Below are 20,593 nucleotides of genomic sequence, written 5' to 3'. Positions count from 1 at the left end.
ACCAAAGAGACAGTGCGAATGTACCCTGATGTGGTTTATTTCTAAGAGATTAACACTTCCATTTTAAAAGTACAGACTGTAAAATTATATCTTTAAATTCGTATCAGTTGTCAGAAGTCCTCAATATTGAGGGTTTCTTAGTCTCCTACATTTTTATTGAGCTTAATGAGATTAGGCATCAAGGGACTTAAGTGATTTGTACAATTGGAACCTGCGGCCACAGTTTGGGGGTTTTCTCATATATCCAAGAATTGCTGGACATATTTTTTCCCATTATCTGAATTTTTATTAAGAAAATCCAAGGTCTGTCACTGAAGATTCATAATGTATCTATGCTTTCCTTAAGACCTTTAGAATTTAAGTAATCAAAACCATCTGATCATTCCTTTGCAACAGGGTTAAGTTTTAGGCTGGCTCAATGAATTCTACATACCTAGGAACTCATCTTGCTCATTCTAATCTTAAACTCAAGATTTCTACTGTTCCACTCTTCAGGCTTCATACCTGCCTTGCAATCGCTTTATATAGATTCAATCTAAAATAATAGAGAAGAGAATTGACAGCTTCTTACGGGATTTGTTTTTAGAACCAAGACTCTGATAAAGCATACACAGAAGACTGCTGACTCTGATTAAATTAGTCACATGCTTAATTTTCTTTTTCAGTGTGATACATAAGAAGACATCCAGTTGATCAAGACCACTGTCTACAGAAAGGCTGACTGAAAAGCTACACATTCAATGATTTCAGTTGCCTTCTTCTTCAGTACAGAAGAATTTTTCTGTATTCCAGATCCAATCCCCAAAACCACCGTTTAATCTTCATACTCCAATTAAAAATGACAATACCTGTGGAAAGCGAATCGCAGCCATGATCAAAAAGTTCTCCCAACGGAGTACTGCTATTCGTCCTTCTTGCTTGTTTCCCATCTATAGCATCCAAGGACTGGTAGATGAAAAGGCCACATGCACAAGCAATGTATGCCCAGGGAGGTGCCTAAGAAAGAAAAGTCAATGACAGTAAAAAAGCCTGAAGTTGAACTATCTCACACTCTTGTACAGCATGCACAATGAAGTTCATCTTGCTTCTCTTTCCAGCAGTATTATGTGTAAGTTGTGCGCGTGATTTAGAAACTCAAAAACCTTCTTAGCCCCTAAAACACGCAATGGTGCCACAAACATGAAGCTCATCTTCACGAGGCCTCAGCGAGGTGTCACATACTCCAACTCTGCCAAGTACATGCTATCACCAGCCTGCAGCGGCATTTGAGAACTACAGCACTGCAAAGTGCTCAAACTTTGAGCTCTCAGGTTTAACTTCTACATTTTCTAAGATGTGTAGAGCTCTGCAGTACAGCACCTCCAACAACCACCATTTTTTCTATTATCAGGTATCAGCAGCTTTGCCAAATCTGTGTTAATTACCCTTAATATTCACATCCTGGATAGCAATTTTTATTTCCACAGAAATAAAAATTATACCAAATTCTCTGGTCGACCAAGGTCTACAATTCAAGCCTTTTTCAGTATTTGAAGCTTAAACCACTATGACCACAAAAGCCAGAGGGTTGCCATTAGTCTGTCTCAGTTTACACAGCCATAAAACAGATATTATTGGATATTTTGCAGTCTTTGCATTTAACACACTAAAGAAAGCGAGCATTTATTTTACAGACCATGCCAGTAAAGACGAAATAGAGCAAAGCAGCTTAATCAAGCTGACTTGGCTCTTGAAAAGCTCTGGAGTCTAGCTGCGTTTGGTCTACACAACCATGACTCATTTGTGACACATCAATATATTCTTTCTACCACCTGCATTGTTCCTGCTACTGTGTTTTAACAAAACAGTTCATCCTGCCTCAAGAGCTGGCACCATGCTCTGGTTTTAGCAACACAGCTACACAAACCAGCCCAAAAGGGCAATGTAGGCCCACTGATGAATGAGGTAGGTGCCCTGGTGACAGAAGATAGAGATAAGGCAAAGTTACTGAATGCCGCCTTTGCCTCTGCCTACTCTGCCGGGGGCTGTCCTGAGGATCCCGCACCGCTGAGGCCCCAGAGGAAGGCAGGACAACGGAGGAGTTTGCCTGGGTTGATGAGGACTAGGTTAGGGAGCAGTTAGGCAATCTGGACATATATAAATCCATGGGTCCGGATGGGATGCACCTGCAGGTGCTGAGGGAGCTGGCTGAGGTCATTGCTGGACCACATTCCATCATCTTGCCAAGTCTTGGGAAATGGGAGAGGTGCCTGAGGACTGGAGGAAAGCAAATGTCACTCCAGTCTTCAAAAAAGGCAAGAAGGAGGACATGGGTAACTACAGACCGGTCAGCCTCACCTCCATCCCCGGGAAACTGATGGAACGACTTCTCCTTGGTGCCATCTCAAGGCATATCAGGGATAAGAGGGTCATTAGGGGCAGTCAACACGGCTTCACCAAGGGGAAGTCGTGCTTGACCAACCTCATTGTCTTTTATGAGGACATAACAAGATGGATGGATGATGGCAGAGTGGTAGACGCGGTCTATTTTGACTTGAGTAAGGCATTTGACACAGTCTCCCACAACATCCTCACAGCTAAACTGAGGGAGCGTGGTCTGGATGAGCGGGGAGTGAGGTGACTGTGAACTGGCTGAAGGGAAGAAGCCAGAGAGTCGTGCTCAATGGGGGAGAGTCCAGATGAGGCCTGTATCCAGTGCAGTGCCTCAGGGGCAGTGCTGGGGCCGGGATTATTCAATATATTCCTCAATTATTTGGACGAGGGAATAGAGTGACTGTCAGCAGGTTTGCTGATGACACCAAGCTGGGAGGAGTGGCTGACACTGGAAGCTGTGCTGCCATCAGAGACCTGGACAGGCTGGAGAGCTGGGCAGGGAAAAATGTAATGAAATAGAACAAGGGCAAGTGCAGAGTCTTGTATCTGAGTAGGAACAACCCCAGGTTCCAGTATAAGTTGGGGAATGACCCATTAGAGAGCAGCGTAGGGGAAAGGGACCTGGGGACAGCAGGATGAGCGTGAGCCAGCACTGGACCCTTGTGGCCAGGAAGGCCAATGGTACCTGGGGTGGGTTAGAAGGGGGTGGTCAGTAGGTCAGAGAGGTTCTCCTGCCCCTCTGCTCTGCCCTGGGGAGACTACACCTGGAATCTTGTGTCCAGTTGTGGCCCCTCAGTTCCAGCAGGACAGGGAACTGCTGGAGAGAGTCCAGCACAGGGCAACCAAGATGCTGAAGGGAGTGGAGCATCTCCCGTGTGAGGAAAGGCTGAGGGAGCTGGGGCTCTGGAGCCTGGAGAAGAGGAGACTGAGGGGTGACCTCATTAATATTTACAGATATATAAAGGGTGAGCGTCAGGAGGATGGAGCCAGGCTCTTCTCAGTGACAACCAGTGATAAGACAAGGGGTAATGGGTTCAAACTGGAACACAGGAGGTTCCACTTAAATTTGAGAAGAAACTTCTTCTCAGTAAGGGTGACAGAACACTGGCCCAGGCTGCCCAGGGAGGTTGTGGAGTCTCCTTCTCTGCAGACATTCCAACCCGCCTGGACACCTTCCTGTGTAACCTCATCTGGGTGTTCCTGCTCCATGGGGGGATTGCACTGGATGAGCTTTACAGGTCCCTTCCAATCCCTAATGTTCTGGGATTCTGTGAAAAGAGAGGTAAGGGAGAAATGTGTTCCCCAGAAGTAGAGAATTGCATTTAGACAAGGTTTAGATGCTACAGAATTCCATTCCATGATGATATTTCTATTTCTTACAGATGGATTTTACACGCAAGGTTTAAGTTACCTTTTAGCATCATGCAATCTTCCCTCTATAAACTTTAAAAAATAAAAAGGTTGCTGACTCTTTCTTATATGCTATTTTCATTACGAGTGTAGGTGTTCCCACTTAGATATTATTTGCATCTGCGTAAGATTTCACAGTTCCCTCTCTTATCCAGATCTTTGTATTTATTTATTAAAAATATCCAGGTCCCACTCCATTGCTCAGCACTTTGCCGGCTGGACTCTCCTCAACTAAGCAGTCACTAGAAATACTGGTGTCTCATTTTCTTTTTGGCCACCGGTGAGGCTGTGACAGAGACAGTCCCAGGGCTGCACTGTTCATTAACAGCAAGAGACAAGTCACTTTTGGAAAAAAAAAGAAAAGACAAATAAAAGCAGAACTAAGACAGAGCTACAAGGAAAAGACAATTTACTTCTGAAAGCAATAGTGCTTCCCCATTTTCTTTCCCAGACAGTTTTTGACACTTAAAAGCACAAGCTCCCAGCTCAAGCAGCACGCCGCAGCCTCCCCGCCGTGCTGGCACATGGGCTGCAGTGCCATATGGCAAATCAGATCAGGTCGAAAGCTGCCTCAGCAGAAAGTTATTTTACAGCTGAAGTGAGAAAAGCCCCTTCACTTAGCACAAAGCAACCCTAAAACTGTTAAACACGGAACGGTGGTTTAATACAGCAGCCAACAGCGAACGCTGCGACTTCCTGATGCTCTGAGCGTAGCTTAGGGTTTACTTCACAAGTTGAATTAGCAACCAAAATACAACTGGACTCTAAATTATAAATTATGTTCTGGTTCGGTGTAGCTGCTAAGTTGATGACATAGAGACAGGGTGAAGTCTCTCCAGAGACTTGGCCCCCACGTAATTCTGTGATCAGAATTAATAGCAAGTTAAACAAAAGTCACACAACAATTCCACAGTGAAAAAGGAAGGAGCTGCTCTGAGTACTCTCTGCTTAAACTTCATCTTCACTTTTTATCTTACACCTGCTGAATTCCACAAGGTATTCTGAGACTATTTCAACAGATCTCTAGAAGAGGCAAACATCCCTTTACTACCTATGTGGAACTGGGATACAAAGCGTTGCATGTACCAACCTACATGGAGTGTTTTTAGAGCCTGGGTGGAAACAACCTGATTCCACTTGACTACAAAGCATTGTCCCAACCTGGGAGACTTGGCTATGAAGGAGTTCAGGTATTTTAAAAGCTGGAGACATTCTCCAGCTACTTGATATGTAATACAGCATCTGTACCAAATAATTCTCTTTTTCAGTGCATACAGGTACAAGTAGCTTTTAAGACTCAACATTCAAGCAACAAAACCTTTCCCATGTACAAAATCAAGAGTCTTCAAGTGCCACGTGAGGTAACCCTAGTGAGAGAGAAAAGCCTTGGAATGCTTTGTAAAGATTTTTATATCCTTGAAACAGGAATTTCAGACATTTCTCCTGAGGACAGGTCAGGAGCTTTTAGTGCATTCAGAACAAAGAATAAAGCTACTGATTTTCATGCAGCCTTCTCATCTCACTGACGATTCGGGCAACACACAAGGGCAATTCTGTGTTCCCACAGCTCATCACACGCTGTACCCAAAGTCCCGATCTGACCAACTGCCACACAGGTTCCTTTATTTTAGTGAGCTGGGTTTAGTTACACCTGCCTGCCTTGATCTCCCAAGCTGCACCACTTTGGAGCTCAGTCCCTCGTCTGAGCTCAAGTTCCTCGCTGTGGTGCAACTCGAGCTGGGCTCACGGGGCAGCCTCAGCTCGCTGCCAGTCGAGTCACCTTGCGCTTCTTGGCATGTGGTAACACTAGATCAGAAAGCGGAAGGTGACCAATCCAGTTGCAAACAGAGAATGTAAACAGGCAAAAACTCCCTATACCATGCAAGACAGCTGCAAATCCATCTCTTCATTGTCTGCCCACATACTTAAGTCTTGTGGGGCTGCAGCTTTCATGCAGCAGGTCCTTCCACACTGGCCAAAGGAGCTGCTGTTTCTCTCAGCAAGCAGAGTGCTGATCCCAAAATCCATCCGTGCTCTTTTTGCGTGCACACACATCACAAATATTTATAGAGAATAGCTTAAATATATGAAAACTGCAAGCTGCTCAATGAGAAACAGTTCTCCACAAAGACAAGAACGCACCAGAAAATGGTGCCAGCTGCTACTAGATCAGAGTAGCCACAAGCAGAGATTGTCAGAGGTCCATAACTTACCTGTTCTGTAGCTGTTGGGCAGTAATATACTAATAGCAGAGTTGTAAATATATTTATTAACAGTCCAATGATGGTGATCAGATTCGGGGCAATCCAGGCTGGAACTCTTCCAACTAACCATTCCCAGTAACCCTGCATGAGGGGTTCAAGCAGGGATCGGCCGGCGCTCTGGTATTTGTGTTCTTCTAACCGTTTCAGCTGGTGCTTTGACAAGGGAGGCGTTGGCAACTGGACTAATTTGCTTAACACGCAGCCAGCAGCGGGACCGTGACCGCAGACCGCGGGGGATTCCAGGTGCGAGTCCCCACATCGCCGCTTGATGTTTCGATGCCCACTCATGGATTGGGTGGCCTCCGAATTTTTATTTGGCAGGTAGCAGCTGTTACGGAGAATCATAAGATCCTGCAACATAAAGGGTTGAGACATACTGGAGGTGAAGAGCACAAAGGAGATTCTAAGACATCAAGAGTTTTATTTACCATCAGCAAACCAAGATGATTTTATAAGAGTTCTCCCTTAGAAAGGATATTCGGAGAAATACCAAGGGAAAGACAGGAAACAAGTGCTCTCAATGCGGTTATAAAATAGCAAGTTGCACTTGTTTACTTTCCTTGCCGCTTACCGAAGCAAATCTCCTGCAGCCAGCAGCCTAAATTTCAGCAGCAGCAGAACCGTACACCGCAGCACTGACTTATGTTACAGTCGGTCTCCTCCAATCTCACTCACAGCAGAGCCGGACGGAAGAGCCCGACACCACTTCAGCTTATCAACTGATGTCACTAAAGATTTCTCTGCATTTGCAGTGGTAGTTTAACTGATTGGAGGAAGCTTTGCATCATTAGTAAAGCTGAGCAACCACCTAAAGGCAGCTATAAGTGTGTTTGGTTTTTCATTTTCGATTTTTTTTAAATCGCAGTTCCTCATTTCAGTTTTGCTGCAGCTCTTCTCTTCTCTAAATTTCACCTAGCTCTGGTGAAAGTTTATTGTCAATTCAACTTTTAAAATACGCAGGAAACATGCAGCAGCTAGAGAGGTTTATCTGGTCAAAGACAACAGCACGAGGCAGCTGTGAAAAGAAAACTCAGGGGCAGAAACAGCATTTCCAGCATGAACAAGGACCCTCACAACATTCCACCTCCCTCAATGGCAGGTGACTAGAAACATGTAACTCTCCACACAAACTAGAGGAAAAGCAGTAGAGAAAGGAGACTAAAAAGAAAAGTTTGCCATTTAACTATAAGAGCCAAAGAGAAAAGGGGAAAAAAAAAACCCAAAAACAAACCAAAAACTATTTGTGAAGTCCAGCAGAACAAAGCTAGAGAGGGGACAAGAGGGGACAATGACAGCTCTCTCTAAAGCTGTGAGCAACTAGTCAGGGAAGATAAGCTGGGTACATCAAAGGTCGATAGTGACATAAGGACAAGTGATCTCATTTCCATGCTCCACAGCTTAATTAAGGCAATTTCCAACAGTGAAAAGCCAGCCTCGGAAAACACTGTCAGAGGGACGGGAGGAGAGACAAGCAAACAAGGCTTTGCTTGTGCAGGAACTCAGCAGGTTGGGAGCAGGCAGACCTGCACTCACTCATTTATCAGGAAACCACACTTAGTCACCTAGGAAGTGCCTGTGGGTGTTGTCCCGAATGACCAGAAAAATAAGTTCCAACGCAGAAAACTATCACCTTTTCCCCTCTCCCGAAAGGTCGCTCACCCCGAGGGCAGAAAACCACCAAAAACTCGAAAACAACCAACCCCACACTGGCCAGTTCGCACAGAACTTTCACCCAGGCCTGGCCGCTCGTTGGCAAAGACTCGAAGCGGGGAAGGGGCGGGGGGAGGGAGGACAAGGGCCACTCTCAACCCAGACAACCGCCCCCCCACAACCGAAGGACGTAGCCCCGGGGCGGCCGAGACCCACCCACCGCCAGGCCGGGCGGGAACACCCCAGCCCCCGGCCCAGCCCGCAGCACAGGCCCAGGCCCGACCTCAAAGACCTCCCCACTCACCCACACATCGCCCCTTTCCCTCGGGGACCCCGTCTGGCCTCGGAGGGAGGCGCAAAGCCCAAAAAACAACCCCCATCCCCTCACCTCCCGCCCGCCACCGACAGACACCCGGCATTTACCTCAGTCCCCCACACACCGGGCGACGTTTTTACGCCCCTTTTGCGACGGCCGGAAAGGAAGGTGGGCGGGAGCGGCGGCGCGCGAGGGGGGCGGGGCTTGGCGGAGAGGGGCGGGGCGGCGCGAGGCCGGCGCGGGGACAGCGCGGGAGCGGCTGAGGTAAATGTGGGGGGAGGGGAGAGGGAGACACCCCCCCCCACCCCCCAACCCCGAGACCCCCGGTTACCTCAGGTATCCCCCTTCCCTCCCCTAACAACCACTCCTGTCACCCCTTTTCGTGCCCCCCCGTCAGCCCTAGTGACCCCACCGCTGTCCCTGCTGCCGCAGCGACCCCCCCATGGCTCCCAGTGACCACATCGAGCCCCCGTGTCCTTCCACCTCTCTGCCCTCAGGCCTCCCCTTTCCTCTCCCTCTCCTTTCCCCCTCCGTCCCCCCTTCCTTTCCCCCTCCATCTCCCTCTCCTTTCCCCCTCCATCTCCCTCTCCTTTCCCTCTCCGTCCCCCCTTCCTTTCCCTCTCCGTCCCCCCTTCCTTTCCCTCTCCGTCCCCCCTTCCTTTCCCCCTCCGTCCCCCCTTCCTTTCCCCCTTCGTCCCCCCTTCCTTTCCCCCTCCATCTCCCTCTTCTTTCCCCCTCCGTCTCCCCTTCCTTTCCCTCTCCGTCTCCCCTTCCTTTCCCCCTCCGTCTCCCCTTCCTTTCCCCCTCCGTCCCCCCTTCCTTTCCCTCTCCGTCCCCCCTTCCTTTCCCCCTCCGTCTCCCCTTCCTTTCCCCCTCCGTCTCCCCTTCCTTTCCCCCTCCGTCTCCCCTTCCTTTCCCCCTCCGTCCCCCCTTCCTTTCCCCCTCCGTCCCCCCTTCCTTTCCCCCTCCGTCCCCCCTTCCTTTCCCTCTCCGTCCCCCCTTCCTTTCCCTCTCCGTCCCCCCTTCCTTTCCCTCTCCGTCTCCCCTTCCTTTCCCCCTCCGTCCCCCCTTCCTTTCCCTCTCAGTCTCCCCTACCTTTCCCCCTCCGTCTCCCCTTCCTTTCTGCCCATCCGCTCCCCTAAACTTCCCCCAAATGCTGGTGCCTTTTCCCTCTCCCTGAACAACCCCCAGGCACCTCCAGCCCCTCTCCCTTGCGGTACCTTCAATTCCCCTGTTGGAGGGTGTGTATTTTTAGGTGATTTCCCTGGTTAGACAGGTTGGACTGACAGGTAGCGTGGACACCGAGCTCCTCGGGAGCCGCAGGACGTGCTGGGGACTGGCCAGGTTTCTAAACCAGGCGTCAGGACACCCTCGTGTCACGGGATTGTGTGTTTGGTTTGGTGCTGGGCCATCCTGCTGCTTCCCTGCTGGGTAACAGGGGCTCAGCCGGGGCGTAAAGATCCTCAGCTCTCTTTGAAACTTCACCCCCATATCCAAAAGATTTCATAGCGACTTTTGGTGCCTGTCCCAAGAAAACGCTGAAAATGAGTCATCTGTCATTACCCTGCAGTGGGAACAACGAAGGTGACACATTTCCTACTTATTTGCTTCTCCTCCTTTGAGGATTAGCAACCTTTAACTGTGGTTATCAGTTTGACCCTGATAAGTTGCGCAAATGGACACGTTCTGTCGCTTTCTGACTCAGCCCTGCCCAACCTTTGTGTTTGCTTAGGAGTGCGCACAAATTGCTTTGTCTTCCTTCAGCACAGCGTCTGTGGGTTTGACTGGAGAAAAAAAGGGAGTATCCCTTAGCACAGCTTTATCTTGCTGAGAAAACAGGGACGGGGCAGGTTGACAGTCAGGATATCAGCGTTAGTTTAGAAATTTCCCTTTTCCATTTGTACTTTCGACTGCCTTCTCAGCGTTATCACTCTAGTTAACATTAACTTGCTGCCGTTAATGGCCTTGGCCACCTTTCGTTTTCATGTGTAGTTTCTATTCTGCACGCTCAAGCATGTGTGGAACGCTGCTGCGCACTTCCTGCATTTAAATAAAAACCTCGGGGATGGTTAAAATCTTTGTTTCTGAAACACTTCCTTGAGTTACTCTTGATAATGGCTATTGCAGGAAAGATCTGTGATACTTAATCTGGGGCTTAAAAACCCCCTTAGGACACAGAAGTGCCTGCAGATCAGGATAAATGTTAAAGAAAATTGCAGTTTTGTGGAGAAGAGACGTTAGCCTTTGCTGTTGTATAATCAGTTGGCAAAGAACCTTGTGAAAAAAACCAGGGAGGTTGAGTGTGTTTTCTTGCTCATTGTTGAAAACAATAGGACAGGATGAGGTGTTAATAATAAATTATTTTAGGACCTTCCAGCTGGCAAATTGCAAGGCAATTCCCTCCCCGTGATTTGCGACGCTTCTTTATGCGCCTGAGCTTGCCCAGATGCTCCGTGGTCAGAGCTTTGTGAGCTGGCAGTGACATGATGTCTCTGCAGCACCGCAAAGTTTGGAACGGCTTCGAGTAAACGGCACTTTAAATGTAGAGAACGGAGCCCATATTTGGTACATACGGTTTGCGTGAAAACATACTTGATTTCTCTTGAAAATTAAATTTGGAAGGAAGATGAAGGGAGATGAGAAGAATTCGGGGAAGATCTTGACAAGAAACAAGAAAGAGAATTTAGTGGGGAAAAAAAATTACAAAACAAAATGTGTAGGAGTTTGTCAGGGGTTTATGTCTCTGAAAATAAGAGGAGCAGAGAGGCAGTTTTCTGGCAGAGCCCAAAGCAGCTCTAGTCCTTGCACCGTTGGGATGCACCAGCCTGCAGATAGTTACAGTCAGAAGTTTTGTCTCTCCAGAGCTCTCAGGTTCAGATGAAGCTGCCACACTGCTCAACACCTCCCTGGGCAGCCTGTTCCGATGCCCGACAGCCCTTTCCAGGAAGAAATTGTTCCCAAGATTCCACCTCAGCCTCCCATGGCGCAACTTGAGGCCGTTTCCTCTCGTCCTGGTGCTTGTTCCTTGGGAGCAGAGCCCGACCCCCCTGGCTCCAACCTCCTTTCAGGCAGTTGCAGAGAGCGTGAAGAGCAATATCCAGGGGGAAACTGGGAATATCTGTTCTGCTTTCCTAACCTCACCTTAATCCAGGTAAATTAATCTGCGTAGGCAAGAAAATAATCCCAACAGGTGAACGCTACCAACATCTGTGCAAGTTTAGGAATATCACCCGCGGACAGGAACACAGCACGGTGTCTCCTCTCTTGACTTCTCCAGTGTTTGGAAATGGCAGCTGCTCATGTGAAGAGAAGATTCAATTCAGGTTGCTTCAGCACCTTTCCTGCCACATATTTAATTTAGCATCAGCACCACCCTGGGATGCTCATCCACAATGAAACAGGAAGACTCCATGCTCTGTCCTCTTCCCTACATGAAAGCAGCGATCGTATGCACAGCTTTTAATTGCATTAAAACAGCTGCACTCTTTTTTATTTCTCCTGAAAGCTTCTCATTTGAAGTTAAATCTTTGTGTAGGCAAGTCGTATATATCAAAAAGTCTTAACTACCTGTTTTTCTCCATTTCTGTCATCCCACTATGCACAAGTTTCACTCTTTAAACCACTTGGAACATATATAAAACATTGTGTCAGGCCAATAGTCCTTCTAATCCAATGTCCAGTCAGCAGCAGTAACTAATAGAAGATGCTAAGAAGGAAAATAAATACTGTAGAGTAAGAGATATAGGAATACCTCACATCTTAATTATTTTCCTTTATATCTCCAGGATTTAGAAAAACAAAAAATGAAGCGAATGTGGAACTTCACCACAAAGATGACTTTGGATTCCCCTTGAGGTGACATTTCTTCTGATGCCCTTGTTCTCAGGTATGTGCCATATTGTTTGTTTATTTGTTTTCAGGCAGAAATCTATTAGCTCAGAAATAAAGTTAAGGTGCAATTAACATTTAAATGTTAAAGGAAACATAAAATCTAAACCTCAGACTGACTGCTTGAAGTTTTGATTTACAGGCCCAGGCTCATGACATCAGTAACAGAGAACACAGTGTGAAATACACATTTCTCTTTCAGATTCCCAATTTACTCATACAAAAGATGGGATTGTGAAGTTATATTCCTCACTAGTTTTTATTGCATTACATTAGAGGACAAATGGTATACTTAGCTTAAAAATGAAAGCAGAGTAAGAAAGCAAGCACCTTTAATTCTGTCACTCTGCTCTAACTCACTTTGTCTCTGTTAGACACCTTTTTCTGCTACCAAACTATCTCTGTCTACTCTGCCGGGGGCTGTCCTGAGGAGCCCCGTACCGCTGAGGCCCCAGAGGAAGGCAGGACAATGGAGGAGCTTGCCTGGGTTGATGAGATGGGTTAGGGAGCAGTTAGGCAATCTGGACATCCATAAATCCATGGGTCCAGATGCGATGCACCCGCAGGTGCTGAGGGAGCTGGCTGAGGTCATTGCTGGACCACACTCCATCATCTTTGCCAAGTCCTGGAAAATTGGGAGAGGTGCCTGAGGACTGGAGGAAAGCAAATGTCACTCCAGCCTTCAGAAAGGGCAAGAAGGAGGACCCGGGTAACTCTAGACCGGTCAGCCTCACCTCCATCCCTGGGGAACTGATGGAACGACTTCTCCTTGGTGCCATCTCAAGCATATCAGGGATAAGAGGGTCATTAGAGGCAGTCAACATGGCTTCACCAAGGGGAAGTCGTGCTTGACCAACCTCATTGACTTTTATGAGGACATAACAAGATAGATAGATGATGGCAGAGCGGTGGACATGATCTACCTTGACTTGAGTAAGGGAATAGAGTGTACTATCAGCAAGTTCGCTGATGACACCAAACTGAAGGAGTGGCTGACACTGGAAGCTGTGCTGCCATCCAGAGACCCGGACAGACTGGAGAGTTGGGCAGGGAAAAATTTAATGAAATATAACAAGGGATAATGTAGATATGAGATATTATTTCTGCTTATTTATGATTGCTTCTGTGCCATGAAGTCAAATGTTCACTTTGGGTTTGCAGGACAGGACTGAAAGCAAGATCAAATTGCTGCACTTGATGCACCTTGCCTGAAAAATAGCAAAACCTTTGAGAAATCTCAGTAAACCTTTTAATTTGATTCCTCACAGCATCTGGAGTTAGAAGCCAGCACTGAAATGTGGTGGTTTCAGCAAGGCCTCTCCATCTTGCCTGTGGCTTTGGTGGTTTGGTCAGCTGCATCGTTTGTGTTTTCATACATCACCGCGATCGTCCTGCACCACGTCGACCCGCTGGTGCCCTACATCAGGTCAGTGACATTCACACCGTATTGTAGGATCAAACTGGCCTCTCACTCCTGGGAATTCTTCCCCTACGCCAAACTTTAAGCAGCAGTTCTTACCTAACAGCTCCAGTTCTAGCTCTTTATAGTTATTTGTAACTCTATTTAAAGCTGGTTTTGTGCAAAAGTCTAACCTTTAAGTTGTAGCTCTTTGAATATGTCCTTAAAATGATGAAGAACGAGAAAGCTGGGAGTGCATCTCCAACCTGCTGTCCAGAGTAAAGCGTTGTGCTGTCACCAGATTTGGTTGTACCAGTCAATCCATATCATCATCTATATTCCCAACTCCGTCGCATCGAAGCTGTACATATGACTTTAGTGTTGGTCTTTCAGTTTTCCAGATTATTCCTTTTTCCCGTTCTAATACTCTTTATTCACCTTTTATGGAATCAAAGTCAAGCAATTCCTTGTTGTAAGGATAGCGTGTCTTTACCAGGCTTATTTCTACAGCAACTAGCACAGTATAGCTTGAGTAATGAAATATTCGGTGAAAAATATCTGAAGGGTTTTTTCAAACCTGTTTCTTATGGTTCCTTTGTAATAAGTTGCATTGTAAGTATTTCTAGTATAGATAGATACGTATCACTTCATTTATCTCTTCCAGTGATACAGGGACAATACCACCTGAAAGATGCATATTTGGGATCATGTTAAATATTTCGGCTTTCTTGGGTGAGTATAGAGAGCTGTCCTTGGTGAACTGGAGACAGTTCTGGCATGCACACAGTTTTAAACAATTTAATTTCCTTATTCAGATCATTAGACAGCCCGTAATTCTCAGTCAAAAACTAAATTCTAAGCAATGAATCTTAATTCTCTCAAACAATTCAGAGGAAAGTGTGTGTGAGGGATGTTCTCCACAAAGCCAGCACGACAGTTGCAGATTCCAGAAGGCTAAAAATGTGTTTTAAACATTCCAGTGAATAGTAAAAGAAATAGAAGTGGAAATTCAAGGTAGTCACATGGTTCTGCAATTACGGAGAGGGGGAAATGTAATCTAGTAGATGTTTCAAGTGAAAGAGATCTGAAAAATCTATTAAGTTGACTTGTTTACCGTTATATTATTTCAGTTTTGACTTCTAGATTCTCAGCTTTCCTGTTTAAGTCTCAAGACAGTTTTTGTGTTTTAAATAGTTGCCTCTGTCACTCAGCATATTTTTAATTAAAAAAGGACAATCTACTCCTCAGCTGATAATCTTACTGCATTTGGGTTCTTCGTTAACAGGCCTGGCTACCGTGTATGTCCGTTATAAACAAGTTTATGCTTTGAATCCAGACAAATCCAAGATCATCAAGCTTAACAAGATTGGCCTTACGCTGGGATTGATGAGCTGTTTTGGACTTTGCATTATTGCAAATTTCCAGGTTTGTGCTTTGCTTGCAATGTTCTGAAGCTGTCCAGGGTTTGTTTGTTTACTGAGATATCTGATAAAACGGGGGTTTTACTGAGAGCAAAACTTTTGGGGGCAAATGTTTTGTCAAATTCTCTACAAAAAAACACAAAAACATGGTTTTGGTTTAGAATTTCTTGCCCATTCCCTATTTGCTCTATCCACTGGGACTTGTGAGCAGCCACTCATGAAATTCCAAAACATTAAGAAACTCGGAAGTTTTGCAGAAAGCAAACTCTTCTTGGATCCCCTTAGCGGAGATCTGAAAGCACCAGCTCCAGATTAAAAGACTACAACTATGTTTTGGTTTAACAAAAATCTGATATCTGACATATCGCCCCATCAGCAGCGCCACATTCTACAGCGTTGGCTGTTACACGCAAGACAGTTGTGCGTTTGCCGGCCTCGTCATATTAATTACCGGCTGGATTTGGGGGATTTGTGTCAGTGCCTTTAGCCACTAGAGGCTGCAGAAGCACCAGGGCCAGGGAAAAGCAATGTAATGAGCAATTTCTTTCCCTAGAAATGTATTCTGTACTACGTCCACGTGCTTGGAGCCTGCCTGACGTTTGGAGTTGGGGCTGTTTATATGCTGGTTCAGACCATCCTGTCCTACCTGATGCAGCCAGAAGTCCACAGCAAAGACATCTTTTGGATCCGCCTGACCCTGTTGCTCTGGTGCTGTTCAAGCATTGTGAGCAGTATCCTTTTGCTGTGCATCAGCACCATAAAAACAGAACAGCCTTCACAAATGACAGTATTTGCATCTATGTTAATTTAACCTACCAAGGTGAAAGGCTGTGCCACAGGCAGCCCATGAGCTTTACATGTACAGCGCGTATTGTGCTATTTATTCATATTCTGTGTTGCAGCCTGGGAAGTTTAGGAAAAAAGGGAACCATCAGGTTACACCCACAAGTGCATTGTTGGCTAATTTAAAAAAAAGGTAAGAGGAATGGGTAGCACCTCTTCTCCTTTCCTCCTGCACACAGGAAGCTGAAAGTGGCAAAATAAGAGTTTATCACAAAGAACTCTGACTGTAGATTCTGAAGGATGGGGAGAAAGGGAAGAGTACGCAAGAGATGGTGTGTTTAATGGGGGGAAAGAAGCCAGGTGAGAAATAAAAGTGTCAGTTCCCTGGTGACAGGAATGCTGCCACAAGTTTTATAGTTGGGTACAACTAAAATAGAAATACAGAATGTAGCATAAAACACTACTCAGCAAGCCATGCGCAGCAGTGCTGCACTCTGCCGGCAGCTCCCAGAGCAGCTTTGAAGTGCTGGCATTTGTCACAGGGACAATTCTGGAGCATGTTGCCAAGGTTGAGTCAGAGGAGATGTTTGACCTCTGATCTGGAGTTCAGAAGACAAGGCATTTCTGACCAGCATTCCCTACAACCTTCCCTCGGCTCTGGAATCCATCGCCTCCCTTAGCTGTGAATTCTGAGTGCTGGAAGCAGCTCTGGGTTTTACAGGAATATGAGCAAACCCATCCCAAAAGAAAGTCCTTTTATTTAATGATCAGGAAACTGAATGGCAGCAGCTCCTCTGCTCGCCCTGATGGGCCTAAACATTGTATTTTGAAAACTAAGACTCAGTTTCTATCAAACAGAACTACAGTGCTAAAGCTTTCAGATTTACATTGCAAAGACATGAGTGCAAAAATCGGTGCTTAAATGTTGTCCCTCCTTACAGCTGAATCAAGGGCACTGATTTAATCCTCACCAATTTCACTTATTTCCAGGCTGGCAACCAAAACCGACACTAAACCAGATGCCCCATTTCCCACTGACGGAGCATCTTGCTGAGCTCCTGCTACTGCAAGATTATACAATCTGTCCGAGTCAGACGAGAAGCGATAGTCAGGTATGGGCTGTTTATCTCTAATGAAGCGAGAAGGATCCTTGCCTGCTGAGAAGGCTTGAAATGAAGTGAAGAAATAATCTAAACTTAGAGAATTACAGAAATTTTTGGTGCTAGCAAAGAAGCAGATATTCATCTTTGAGTGGTCAGGAGCCAAATACAATTGGGGAAGACTAAAATGGAACAATATGAACTTGCTGCACGTTAAGAGCCTTTTACAGTTGCCAAAAAAAGCCCACAAGCCCCAAATCTGTGGAGGTTTCTAAACCAGCGTGGCCTAACCAAAATTATGGGGAAGTAAAGACAGCTGTGGATATAACAATATATACATATATGTGTATAGAAGGCAAAGAAAACGGAAATTGTCATTATTTTCTAAACTAGCATTTCATAATGTAATAAGGGAAAGATGGCAACAGAAGTCACAGGTGAAATGGTTGTAACTGGTCCAGGAGGACAGAAGGAAACCTAAAAATGCTCATGATCCTCTGCTGGAGCAAAACAGCAGGATTGCCAACACGGAGCAAAGCAGTTAATTACTCGCTCTGTAACAAGAGGAGGTTGTTTTTGTATCACGATGATTAAATTCTCTCCTTTGCACTAGTAACTCTGTCAAGTAACTAACAGCTACTAAAGCTGCACATATTAATTAGCAGAGAATTTATTATCTGGCATTCAGATCAGTAACCAAAGCTCCCTGGACCACTCATGTCAATTTTTTAATAAGCTTTGGAAGTCTGGGTTCTCAAAGACATGTTTGTGCCAGTAAGTTCAGCCTTGTGCATCACCAAAATTAATCTTCCACATCAGGAGGCTCTTGATGTTTAATCTCATTAACGAAGTTAATATCTTAATCCTATGGAAATCACATATTCTATAACTTAATGCTCCAAGTTTCATTTACAAAGGCAGTAGCACTGATGTAGCCTCTGCAAGATGTTGAAAAATGGACATTTCGACCGCCCTAGAAAGAGCCCAGGTCTGTGATCGAATGGGGAATCATTGTCTTGGGGCAGTTACCAAGCCTTAGCAAACTGAGCTGCTACCCCTCTCTGCTGCAAATGCTGTGGTGTTCCAACCTGTAACCCACAGATCAGGAATTTAAGGGGACTGAGAAGTCGAAAAGCCTGGAAAACACCACTAAAAAAATTCCAAATGCTGTGTAAGTATTCACATTTGATCATAGCTTAAATGCTTTTGTAAGGATGCTGGGGCTGATCAAGGAGGTATAACAAGATGCCACATACAAAGATAATGAATTTAAATTAGAATTCACCTTTCAAGGGACTAGTTACGGTCAGATGAACACAACCAGTGAGTTGAAAGGAACAATGTGAAGCATCCATGTCACCACTACTGCTTGTAGCGCTGAGGAGACCTTGTGGAGAACACACAGAGATCTCCCTACACCCTCATCCTGACACAGGCCAGAGCCGAGTCTGGAGTTTCTAAGTCACTCATTCTTGGTCTTGAATCTTCCTTAACATATTTCTTCACAGTGTTTGTTTCCTCGGTTGTCTTATACAGCGGCCTGTACGGAACGAATCTAGTGCAGAAGTTGCACTGGGACCCACAGGAGGAAGTAAGCGATTGAGTGGAGAGAATAAACAGAGAACAACAACCTTCTGCATGATTTGCAGTGACAAGCGCATCTGGGCACCTCCTGTGGTGGGGACAGGGGAGGCCAATGGAGCTTTATTCCTCGAGCCAACGTGCAGCTGCTTGCTGCAATACAGCTCTGACCAAAACAGTTGCAGCTTGAAGTGTTATTTTAAATTAATCTCGCTTGGGGGCAGTAATTGAACTGCTAAATTATCAGCCAGGCTGGTCTGTGCTGGTCACTGTTACATGATAACTGTAAATAATGAATCTCATGTGCCAGCCAAGCAGAGTTCCTGACAGCGACCAGGTGGGTGTCTGGTGGGTCAGGAGGAGAAAAAGGCCAAAGGATACAAGTGAAAGAGCTGCCAGAGAAGTGATAAGTGCTGGGCGGTGAGGGGTCCCAGGTAGGACAGAGAACAGGCTCATGGGTCTTCACAACTCTGCCCATCTCCTCTCCAGGCACTGCTGGAGCGTGGCACTTACTGGAGGAAACACCACACATGCTGGTTTTGAGGGTTTTTCCCACCCTTCCTTTTATTTAAAGCATAAGGAGCAGATGTTCTCCTGGTCAGTCTCTGCTGCTGAGTTCTGCACATCATTCTTGGAGGCTCAGATATGCTCAGAAGTTTTGCTCTCCAAAGGGAACAGTTGTGGGTGCAGAATGTGGCACGTGCAAGCTCTCTTTGTGCTATTGTAGGTTCAAGAGGAACTTTTCATACTGTTTTTTATTTCTTTTTTCCCCAGGGCTACACAGCTCACATCATCAGTACCGTCTCAGAGTGGTCGTTAGCATTCTCCTTCCTCAGCTTTTTCCTCACCTATATCCGTGACTTTCAGGTAAAGTGAAATAAACATTAAGCGCTCTTCTTCTTCAAGCTCTGAATAGCCTGACATGAAGCAGGATGGGCTGTGTTATATTGTCCATCATCAAGATTGGGAGAGCATGAACAGCACTGAGCAGCCCCCTCTTCCTCAGCAGAACCTGCCCCTGCTATGTTAGCACAGTTTGAAGATGACACCAATTGGGTGGGAGTGTTGATTTTGAATCCTGGGGTCAGTTTTGGGCCCCCCACACCAAGAAAGCCCATGAGGTGCTGGAGCAAGTTCAGGGAAGGGAACAGAACTGGTGAGGGGCTGGAGCACAAGTGTGATGGGAGCAGCTGAGGAATCTGGGGGGTTCAGCTGGAGAACAGGAGCTGAGGGGAGACCTTCTGATCTCTGAACTGCCTGAAAGGAGCTTGGAGCCAGGGGGGGTCGGGCTCTGCTCCCCAGGAACAAGCGCCAGGAGCAGAGGAAACGGCCTCAAGTTGCGCCAGTTGAGGTTGAGGCTGGATGTGGGGAACAATTTCTTCCCCCAAGGGCTGCGGGGCATTGGAACAGGCTGCCCAGTGCAGTGCTGGAGTCACCATCCCTGGAGGGCTGGACAGACGGACATGAGGTTCTCAGGGCCATGGGTTAGTGCTGGGGTGGGTAATGGTTGGACTCCATGATCTTGAGGGTCTTTTCCAGCCAAAATGATTCTATGATCTGACTAACCAGCTTCACTCACAGTATCTGTCCCAGTCATAGGGATTGCAAGGCAAAACAATACAGTCAGTCCTGGAGAACAGCTTGGGAGCCAGGCTGACAGTTCTGGAGTCAATCTGCATTTTAGTCTTTCATCTTCCTCCTGAAGTTGCCCACACCAAGACAGCAGCAAGTTGGCTAAATTGAATTTTCTTTCCTTTTTCCTATATAGAAAATTTCCCTGCGTGCAGTTGTCAGCTTGCACGGACAAACCCTTTATAACACACCGCAGAGCTTCATGACTGATGAGCAGACACTGCTGGTAGCGGGGAGCATCTAATGAAGGTGAAGAGAACATGTTCTCAGCATAACTCAGGAATTTAATAGCAATAACAGTTGGTATTTCTAAGCATTTATTTTATATTAAAAAAATTATGAAGTGATTGTATTGTACCCGACATAAAGGGCTTTGCTATTAACACACACAGCAACGCAGATGTTATTCAGTATTGTAAACAAGCCTGTAACATTTCTACACACACAAATGTCATGCAAAAATTAAATGAAGGTTATTAATGGGTTGTCTCCTCATCACTTCCACCACACCCAGTTTTGCCTCCCTCGGACCCCTGTCCTGCTCTGGCCAGAGTGCCATCAAGAATAGTGTGGCCAGCAGGCCCAGGGCAGTGACCGTCCCCTGCCTGAAAGGAGCTTGGAGCCAGAGGGGGTCAGGCTCTGCTCCCCAGGAACCAGCGCCAGGAGCAGAGGAAACGGCCTCAAGTTGCGCCAGGGGAGGTTGAGGTTGGATCTGGGGAACAATTTCTTCCCCAAAGGGCTGTGGGGCATTGGAACAGGCTGCCCAGGGCAGTGCT

The 20,593-nt window shown here is 46.3% G+C and overlaps 2 protein-coding genes across 4 annotated transcripts in view; one reads left to right on the top strand and one right to left on the bottom strand.

Annotated features, from left to right (window-relative positions):
* The window catches only part of CEPT1 (choline/ethanolamine phosphotransferase 1), a 33,168-nt gene extending 25,032 nt beyond the window's left edge, over positions 1 to 8,136 (bottom strand). For both annotated transcript variants that reach the window (XM_080358375.1, XM_080358374.1), the window contains exons 1-3: positions 8,121 to 8,136; positions 5,997 to 6,398; positions 849 to 996 (exon numbers count right to left, since the gene is read on the bottom strand). In XM_080358375.1, coding sequence (XP_080214501.1) covers positions 849 to 996; positions 5,997 to 6,392 — 544 coding nt within the window. In that variant the 5' untranslated portion in view covers positions 6,393 to 6,398; positions 8,121 to 8,136. The remainder of the gene's footprint in view (positions 1 to 848; positions 997 to 5,996; positions 6,399 to 8,120) is intronic.
* A 98-nt stretch (positions 8,137 to 8,234) lies between these two features.
* On the top strand, positions 8,235 to 20,262 carry DRAM2 (DNA damage regulated autophagy modulator 2). 2 transcript variants are annotated; one of them, XM_080358310.1, is made up of 9 exons: positions 8,235 to 8,277; positions 11,799 to 11,899; positions 13,170 to 13,327; positions 13,965 to 14,032; positions 14,586 to 14,725; positions 15,275 to 15,452; positions 18,113 to 18,195; positions 18,960 to 19,052; positions 19,954 to 20,262. In XM_080358310.1, the coding sequence occupies exons 3-9, from the start codon at positions 13,197 to 13,199 to the stop codon at positions 20,059 to 20,061; spliced, it is 801 nt and encodes a 266-aa protein (XP_080214436.1). In that variant the 5' UTR covers positions 8,235 to 8,277; positions 11,799 to 11,899; positions 13,170 to 13,196; the 3' UTR covers positions 20,062 to 20,262. The 2 variants fall into 2 exon arrangements, with proteins under 2 accessions (XP_080214436.1, XP_080214437.1); XM_080358311.1 differs by lacking the exon at positions 8,235 to 8,277 and adding an exon at positions 11,010 to 11,164.
* Positions 20,263 to 20,593: the final 331 nt, after the last annotated feature.

Source organism: Nesoenas mayeri, assembly GCF_963082525.1.
Source record: "Nesoenas mayeri genome assembly, chromosome: 23".
Lineage (NCBI taxonomy): Eukaryota > Metazoa > Chordata > Aves > Columbiformes > Columbidae > Nesoenas > Nesoenas mayeri.
This window is presented reverse-complemented; position numbering and strand designations above follow the sequence as displayed.

Excerpts from the sequence above, each read along its gene's own strand:
- DRAM2 (XM_080358310.1), top strand. The coding sequence starts at position 13,197 with ATGTGGTGGTTTCAGCAAGGCCTCTCCATCTTGCCTGTGGCTTTGGTG. Across the intron at positions 13,328-13,964 it reads CCGCTGGTGCCCTACATCAG|TGATACAGGGACAATACCAC; the intron begins GTCAGTGACATT and ends TATCTCTTCCAG. Across the intron at positions 19,053-19,953 it reads CCTATATCCGTGACTTTCAG|AAAATTTCCCTGCGTGCAGT; the intron begins GTAAAGTGAAAT and ends TTTCCTATATAG.